Below are 9605 nucleotides of genomic sequence, written 5' to 3' on the forward strand. Positions count from 1 at the left end.
TAATAGAAACATATCAATCTGTTGACTTTTGCTTTTCTATGTGACATATATCGGCTAATGATATGAGAGGGAAGTCCTGGCACCTTAGATCTTGTGTGGTGAAGGCCAGACTGTGCATGATTTGGGGTGCAGGCTGTTTGTGATGTCCTTGACACTGGTTGTTTTTACTCCCTAGATTCAGGTATTTCCTCTGTATTTGGGGTGTTGGCATAGATTTTCTAACTCTGGTCCTCCACAGCTCTTCTTTCTCTTCTCCTGGCTCAGATACTGTCATTGTCACCAGGACAAATGGTATAAATATGACAACTAAAGGGCTTGGACACAATGAAGGAAAATTATTAATGCAAATATCTCCTGGTCCTCTGTAAGTGTGTCATGTGAATTTAGAAAATTTTCTGTGTGCGACATCCTTTTTCCTCACAGAGAAAGCATCTTCCATGTTCCTTGAGACTTCTGTGGCTGCCTTTCTTCTCATTCTTCTTCTTGCCACAGTTGTCCTATTGCTGTCTTTTGGTCATTGCCCTGTACACATTCTTATTCAGTTGTCTGTGCCTTTTCTATACAGAAAGCTTTCATGTTTATAATATTGTCCTGAATAGCCCACTTGTCAATGAAAACAAAATTTTTCTTCTGGAAAGTTTATCATTATGTAATGTTGTAAGAAAGATTATAAAAATAAAGAAACCAAAATGTGTCTATAGGCTTGAGCCACCCTGCATTTCTGAAGGCTGCCTTTCTTGACCCTGAGCTCTTTCACTGTCTCTGCACTGTGAGAACTGAGGATATTTTCATGAATAACAGCAGATCTTTATTATTGTGGCTTTCTTTTTCAGAGCTGGATTCAAATGATCCTTCAGGAATGAAGAACTCTCTGAAGCTAGAGGGTGATTCTATGGATGGCTCCTTCGCCAACAAGCATGGCCGCCACATAATAGGCCACATTGATGACTATACTGCTCTCAGAGATCAGATTGCGAAGGGGAAACAGCTGGTTGAACAGATCCAGTCTCTCCTGACACCCACATGCAACTTCCTGGGCCTTGATGCTCAGGGCTCAGAGGTAGTCACACCTGCAGCTCCTGCCTTCACTCTTTCTTTGTGCCCTTTGTCCTTAATTCTAGTTTCTTCTCCCCTATTTATTTTTGTGGCCTGCATCTCCCAATGACAGAGGAAGCATCTTCCAATTATTCTAGCCAAGCCCTTGCTTCCCTATCTCCTTATTCATTCTATGTTCTACTCTGTGGTATAGGAAACCAACTAGATATTCTGCCTCAGAGCCACAGAGATGTCTGTGCAGTGTTGCCACCATCCTCAGTAAAGTATTTGTTAAGAGTTGATGCCCATATGATGTTGAAATCAGCACAGTCTCATGGCTCATTATCTGTTACACTCATGCTGACCCATGTGGATTAAAATCTGTCAGGAGGACAGGTACTAAGGGATTCACATCCATAAAGGCCTTGTGTGTGGAAAGAGTAAGAATCTGGCAGTGGGAGGGAGGCAATCTGCAAATGCTTCTCAGAGTGCATCTGTGTTCAGAGACAACAAGGGCCAATGGCTGTGCTGTCTGAGCTACCAGAGACCCATGGATGTATAGACAGAGCCTTGCATCCAGGTAACCCCCACTTCAGGGCAAGATACATACCCCTATTCATAAACCAACTAATGGGCCACAAGCCCAATGTGAGAAGTCACCTCTTGTACCTCAAGTTCACTGGTGCAGAGGGGTCTTTTATTGTATGCAAGGAAGTTAAAAGGTCTGTAGAGGACATGACATGGGAATGAGCTGTGACAGCCTTATATAGGGTGTCCAGGTGAGGAGTCATTCCAGGTAAAAGGAGCCACACTTCAGTCCTGGGACCTCAAAGGGATGAGCTAGGGTTTTGCAGGTTCAAGCAGCCCATGCTTTGTGCCTCATCAACAAAGAAAGCTTGAGTCTTGTGCAGGGCTGCAATGTCGTGAGCCCTGTGATGTCTCAACTTCAGTGATGTCCATGGCTCCCTCCCACCTTTCCACAGGCACCAGGCAGCAAATGTTTCCATGAGCTAAGAAGCAGTGCTCATGCCCTGCAGCGCACCCTAGATGAGTCAGCCTCGCTCCTGACCATGTTCTGGAGAGCAGCTTTACCAAGTATCCATGGCCCTGGGCTGCCTGGCAAAGTGGTAAGAGGCCAGTGTTGTCTTCTGGTATAAGCCCTGCTCTTCTGCCCCATGAGATTCTGTATTCTCAGTTCCAGGGCTTTCTGAGGGTCAGGAGCTACACAGGTTGTTAGAATGTGCTGGATCTTAATGTAGCATCCTGGAGGGAGACCCCTGGTGGATGTTTTCATTGAAGCTCTGATTACCTTACTTTGTCCTCACACCCCAAACCCCAAGATAATAATTCAAAGAGAAGAAAAGGAAATGGAGAAGCACAGACATAGATGCCATGGTAATCTATAAATATCTGCTTCCAATAAATCTGAAGTTTGAACTAAAATTCAGGGGCCTTTGAAGCTTCTCCATTCCTCAGGGCTTCTTGGTCAAAAGATCAAAGGAAGTCACTGTGATCCTGCAGCTTCTTTCAGTCATGCTCCTAGAATCCCAACACACCTTTTATCTCTGTTTCAGTCTGGGGAAAAGGTAGAGCCCCTAAAGAATTGTCCTGCCTTGGTTGGACTAGAATCTGGATCCGCTCACTAGTTTTTAGTTCCATATTAATGTAACTGGTATGTTTGGGGAAAAAACTATGCTAATTACAAGGAAGCACTTTACCATCTTCAGATTCGTACAGACATTTTGAAATGTGAACACTGTCATCAGGTAGCCCTGTGTCCCAGACATAGTATCTCTGAAATTCCAAGTCCAGCATGGATGGGAGAAGGGTGAGACAAAATTACTTCAAGGACTGATTTGGAGGTCTTGTTCACAGTTGGGAGTTGCTGTGGGTCTGGAGTCAGGGTCTCCTTGATCCTTGATTGGGGGCTTTCAGGTTCTCAACATTCCTACCTGTGGTCTTTTTCTCAACTGTTCTGAACTGAGGGATTGAGAAGCTATAATGAAGGGAACTCAGTCTGCTGAGAAGATTGGAGTTCTGCTTCTGATTGGTAGGAACCACAAAGAACTGGATACATTCGGTCTCCAAACTGTTGTCTGAGAGCTTGTCCTTCTTCCCCAGGATGAATCAATGGAAAGGGAGCTCCTGGATCTGCGAGCCCAAGTATCGAAACAGGAGAAGCTCCTTGAGAGCACAGCTGAGCGTCTGAAGACTGCTAACCAGCAGAAGGAGAACATGGAGCAGTTCATTGTCAGCCAGCGTAGGTGCCCCTGAGCTGTGGAGCAGCAGAGGAAAGGGCTTGTCTTGCAGATGTCCCACTTGTGCTGCAGATAAACAGTGACCACAGAGGCACTGGGAATGTTGGGAAGGGAGAGTCTGATGCACTGGGCCCAACCCTCCTGTGACATGAGCAGTTGTGGTTGCAGAAGGAGGGGGAGAAAAAGGGGTCAGCAAGAGGCCATGATTGAGGGGTGAGAAGAAAATGCTCTAGAAAATGCATGCCCAGCAAGTAGGGCCCAGCTGGAAATTCCTTCTCTCTGGGGCTCTTTTCTTCTTTCAGTGACCAGGACACATGATGTTTTGAAGAAGGCAAGGACTAACTTGGAGCGAAAGCAACGATTCCATCTTACACAGTCACAGAGCCTGCTTCAAATACATCACCATCTGACATCAGCTCTGTAAGTGACCCTGACCTCCTTTACCTTCTAGGAGATATCAGGTTCACCACACAGGTCTTAGCTCCTGGATAGCCTCCTCTTAAGATTCCATCCCTTCACCCTCCTGCCCCCTCCGCTTTCTACCCTGTTATTATTCTCCTCTCCTCACCATCTCTCCCCTTTAGCCCAATTTTCTCTCCTTGATGTCAGTCAAGCAAGGAGCCAGAGAAATGCAGTTCAGTTGGTCCCTGAGGGAAGAAACTTTCAAAGTCTCTCTGTGAATTAGTTGTCTACCAAGAGATCTTGAGGCCATAAGTGCATTCTGGACTTTCCTGAACTACTTTATGAAAAACCAAATAAGGCATAACCTTATAAATTGACTTTAGTGCACAAAATTAGGTTAAGAACAGCATTTTATTTTAACATCTCATTTTCTTTAAAAAACATGAAGGAAGATCCATTTGGTCTCCTGGATATAAAAGAAAAAACTGATAATGAAAAAAAGATGTATGAAAGATGATATGTCATGAGCTTTGTAATGTTTTGAACAACCAATAAAAAAAAGAAAAGAAAAGAAAAAAATACACTTTAAGGGAAAAGTTTTAAAATATATATATATAGCAGATATTCTCTACTTTCACTTAAATGCTGTGCTAATAATTCCCTAGAAATCCTATTAAGAGAAAATTCATGTGTAACTGATTGTTTTAAATATGAGAAATTAAACCTTTAAACTTATATGGTAAACATCAGAGCAGTTGAGCATTCTAGGAATGTTCCTAAGTTGTACCCTGAGAGCCTTGACACCCATAGTGTGATCAAGCATGGGATGTATATTAACTAGCTCTTGTTTTCTAATTCCCTTTGGTTCTCCGAGAATTGCTTTCTTTCCTGAGCCTCTTAACACAACACTTAGAGGATTGGCTCTGTACAGCCTCTTCCTATCCCTGCCAAGTTAACCCACAGCCTCCAGTTCCTGCTGGCTCCCTCCAGTGTGCAGGCCACCCTCTTTTGTTCCAAATTTCTGGTCTCTAACTCCAGGCTAAATGTTAACTGGTTGTATGCCATTGGCTGGCCCCTTTGCCTCTGTGAGCTACTACCCTTCATCTGTTAAAGGTGGACCATCTCTGAGGTCCCTGCCAATTTGACTTCTCCTTATGAAAAATGAGACACACAATTAACAGGGGAACTTGCCCCAATATGTCCTCTTCAGTACAGGCTGTTTCTACATGTGCGTGTTTCATGCTTCATCCTTCTTTTCCTGGAATATGACAAGGCCTTTATTTTTCTTCAGACCACATAACATGTAGTATGAACTGGGTAATAAAAGGACAGTAGTAGGATCTGACCATATGACATGCAGTAGGGCTATGGCTGGGGCACCAGGGATTTGGGTGCACAGGGAAGCTTATCCTCTAAGCTGGAACCTGGAATCTCCTCCAGATCCAGTGCATCCCCTTGACTCATTCTTTTTACTACCTCCCACCATGTTTATGCCTTCCTGCATGCTTTGCCCTAATTCCAGTGTCTGGGCATCATAAGTGGGGTCTAACAGTTCCATCTGAACAGAATTCTTTTGTTTACTTGCAGGTGAAATCGTTAAGGGTCCTTCTGTGTGCTCCAGCATTGAGACCCTTGCCTTCCAGGAGCCACAAAAGAAGCAAAGCCACCACAGGTCCCTGCATTGACAGGTCACATGATTAGTGTACGCTCATCTTATGAAATGTGGCCTGTGTCACAGAGAGTGGGAGTGGACCTAGAAGAAAAATGCTCCAAAGACCAAACCACACATCAGAGAAAAAAAAAAAAAAGTTCTATGGTTGTGGTCAATGTGCCCAGGATCCAGCAGCACAAACAACTAAGAAATAGTCCTTTCCCTTCCTTTCTCTTCCACCCCATCCAGAGACAACAAAGTCAAGATCTTCAGCTGACCTGCACACATCTTCAGGACACCATTCTGCACCTGGCCACTTGCTCATCTGCCTGCTATGGTGCTGCACTCTTTGTGATCCCACGTTAGTATATGCTACATTCATTGGCCCTGAACTCCATGTACATATCTACTCTAAGCAAATTCTTAATTATTATTAGAAATAAATTATTATTAGTGCTTCTCAAGTTGCATGATCAGAGTCAACACTGATTTTATCCTGTGTCTTTTTCTAATGTAAGCAGGTGGAATTATGAACTGCTTCATCAGCCTCCTATTGCTTTGATTTGTTGAATCTTTGTTATCTGTCATCTCAAAAGCATTTCCAATTTTCCTTGTAATGTTTTTCTTTACCCCATATGTATTTTTTATATAAAGTCTTTGCTTTATTTGAAACTTCTGTTGATCTTTCACTTATTTTTTATTGTTGACTCATAATTGAATTCTATGTTCAAATCATCTATTCTCAATAAATCCTTGAGGAAATTTTGAGTCTTGCTTTATGACTGCATTTGTTATCTTGCCTTCACTGCTTCGAAATATCTGAGATAAACTTTTTTTCCCTTGTACTTTTTCTATTTTCTATTATTGTATATTAAACTTATATGTTTCCAACTGTATATATGGCAGTGGATTTCCTTTAGTTATTGTCAACATTTCGCCATATAATGTTCTTTTTTACTAGGTCTATGTTCATTTTTCAAATATATTTTATATGTATTTTCACATGCATATTTTTAAATATTCATGTTATATATATATATATATATATATATATATATATATATAAATACCCTAACTTTAACCTTTACCCTACACAATATTTATTATTAATCCTAAATTTACCCCATTCCTAATCGAACATTAATATAAAAGCATATATAGCAATATGAATATTCTTGCATACATATTCAAATATCCAATTGATAATTGTATACATAAGTATTTATATATGTTCACATATAATTTATCTGTACATTTGGAAATTAATAAATGTGTATTTATACATATCATACCTTATCCTATCCCAAAACACATATATTTCTATGTATTTTAATGCACATTTTTACATGTACATTCTTATAATTACTCGTTTTTCAATATACTTATTCATTGCCTAATGTTTATGTGTAATTTGACTTGCCTTCATATATCATTGGTATATTTGCATATATACATGTTTATATACATATATATACATATATCTGCTTTCAAAAATTAAAAATGTGTCTTCCTAAATCTCATATTGAACCCTTCAGAATTTCAAAACATCAAAATTGCACATGTACATTCTTAAAATATTCATATTTTTCAATATACTTATTCATTCCCTAACCCTAACTATATACAAAATTTAGTACTAATCATAGTTTTACCCCTATAACTACCCTACCTTCAGATAAAAGCATATATACTTATATGAATACTCATATGTATTTATATTTACATACACATTTATCACTTATATTTGCAGAAGTGTTATTATATATACATATATAAAATTTATCTTTGCATTTGCATATTAAAAATTTGTATTTATATTTCATATTAACCCTTCCCTATTTCAAAACATATTTATGTTAATTTTTATGCAAATGTTACCATGCACATTCTTAGGTGTATTCATTTTTCCAACTAGTATATTTATTCCCTAAAGATAAACATAAATGTAAACCAAAATTTGAAAGTGATAATAACCCTATATTTACTTGTATACTTAAACCTACCTTTAAATAAAAGCATATATAATAATTTTAATATTCATTTGTAAATAACTATGTATACAGGTATCAATGTTATATTAGAATATGTATAAGTATGTACTCATATATATAATAAATCTGTGCAGTCCTATTTTTAAAAATCTGTATTCATATGTGTTATGTTAAAACTTTTCTTAGTTCAGGGCTGGGGCTGGGGCTGGGGCTCAGTGGTAGTGCAATTTACTGGCATGTGTGAGTAACTGGGTTTTTATACTCATCACTGCATATAAATAAATAAAATAAAACTCAACAACTAAATTTTTTGAAATAATAAATAAAAAATAAAGTCTTCCCTAGTTCAAAACATATGTATTTATTTATATTTTCATACTTATATTCATGAGTTATTCTAATGACTATTCTTGGTTTTTCATATGCATTTTTTTTTACTAACCCTAACCATCACCCTACACAAAATTTAACACTAAACCTAAATATAATCTTATACCTAAATCTACATTAATATAGACGCATACATAAAATTGTGAATATACATGTGTAATGAGACACATATATTTAATTATCAAAAATATATTTGCATATATATTATATATGTATATTTATTTGTGTATTCACAAATTTAAAGATGTGTATGTATATGTCTCACATTAAACTCTTTTCTATTTCAAAAAAATATATTTTTATATATTTTCACATGTACATTCTTAGAAATATTCATGTTTTTTGATATACATATTCATTCCATAGCTATATTGCTAACTCTTGCCATAATTTAATACTAATCCTATGCATACCCCTTTAAGTAAATCTAATTTTACATAAAAGCTTATGTACTTACATAAATGTTTTTTGTGTATTTTGATACATATATTCAATTATCAATGGCATATTTGCATATTTTTGTATGAATATATATTTTTTATTTCTGCATTTGCAAAATAAGAAATATATATTCATACAACTCACATTAAACCTTTCACTGTTTTAAAGCATATGTGTTTATATATATTTTCATAGATATTTTCACAAGTATATGTTCATTAATATTCATGTTTTCTGAAAAATTTATTCATTCCCAAACATCAACCCTAACCCAAGCCATAATTTAATACTAACTCTCACAACACCCTTATACCTAAACCCATTTACATAAGTATATGTGCAGTAATATGAATGTGTATGTGTATTTCAACTTAGATATTCAATTACAAATGGTATATTTACATATATAATTGTATATGCATATATAAAATTTATCTCTACAATTACAATTTTAAAATGTGTATTTATAAGACTCACTTCCCTATTTCAAACATATACCAAGGGCATAGTGACACAAACCTGTAATCCCAGTGGCTCTGGAGTCTCAGGATGATCTGGAGTTCAAAACCAGCCTCAGCAAAACAAAGCAATAAGCAACACAGTAAGACTCTCTAAATAAAAACTGACATAGTGCTAGGGATGTGGCTTGGTGGACAAGGGTGCCCCTGAGTTCAATCCCTGGAAACACCTCCCAAAAAAACAAACCCATATATAGGGATATATATTGCCATACAAATATACTCATGTACATTCTTATGAATATTCATGATTTTCAATATATATATGTTAATTCCTAACCCTACACTAAAAACAATAGTAATCCTAAATGTAATATTATACCTAAAAATATTAATATAGCATCATATATAATAATAAGAATATTTTTGTTAATTAGACACGTCCATTTCATAAGTATTACTACATATTAATATACATTTATCTGAGTTTATAATTTTAAAAAAATGTGTATTTATGTCTCCTATTAAACCCTTCTCCATTTGAAAAATGTACACTTACATATATTTTCATGTGTAATTATATTTTTCTTTTTGATTTACATATTCATTCTCTAACTTTAACCCAAGCTATAATTTAATATTAACTCTCAAAATATCTCTATACTTAATTTTACATGAATGTGTATGTAGTAATATGTTTATGTATATTTTGACTTATATATTCAATTTTCAATGGTATATTTGCATATATATCAATATGTTTTACATAATTTATCACTGCATTTGCAAATTAAAGATGTGTATTATGATTCAAATTAAACCCTTGCCTTTTTCACAACATATATATTTTCATACACATTTTCACGTGTACATTCTTATGAATATTCATGCTTTTGAGATATATATATATATATATATATATATATATATATATATATATATATTCATTCCCTAGCCCTATGTCTAACCCTACACTATT

General features: G+C 36.5%; 1 protein-coding gene across 1 annotated transcript; it reads left to right on the forward strand.

Moving 5' to 3' along the window:
* Positions 1 to 135: 135 nt before the first annotated feature.
* Positions 136 to 6242, forward strand: LOC144368341 (myomegalin-like). The gene is made up of 4 exons (XM_078027163.1): positions 136 to 1060; positions 2019 to 2162; positions 3157 to 3713; positions 5283 to 6242. Exons 1-3 carry the CDS (start codon positions 791 to 793, stop codon positions 3307 to 3309), a joined length of 567 nt encoding a protein of 188 aa, XP_077883289.1. The 5' UTR covers positions 136 to 790; the 3' UTR covers positions 3310 to 3713; positions 5283 to 6242.
* The last annotated feature ends 3363 nt before the right edge of the window (positions 6243 to 9605 follow it).

Source organism: Ictidomys tridecemlineatus, chromosome 11 (assembly GCF_052094955.1).
Source record: "Ictidomys tridecemlineatus isolate mIctTri1 chromosome 11, mIctTri1.hap1, whole genome shotgun sequence".
Classification (NCBI taxonomy): Eukaryota; Metazoa; Chordata; class Mammalia; order Rodentia; family Sciuridae; genus Ictidomys; species Ictidomys tridecemlineatus.

What these genes read in the sequence shown, in the direction of transcription:
- LOC144368341 (XM_078027163.1), top strand. Translation starts at nt 791, where the DNA reads ATGAATAACAGCAGATCTTTATTATTGTGGCTTTCTTTTTCAGAGCTG. An exon ending in TTGATGCTCAGGGCTCAGAG is followed by an intron (nt 1,061 to 2,018) that starts GTAGTCACACCT and finishes ACCTTTCCACAG; the next exon opens with GCACCAGGCAGCAAATGTTT. An exon ending in CTGGGCTGCCTGGCAAAGTG is followed by an intron (nt 2,163 to 3,156) that starts GTAAGAGGCCAG and finishes CTTCTTCCCCAG; the next exon opens with GATGAATCAATGGAAAGGGA.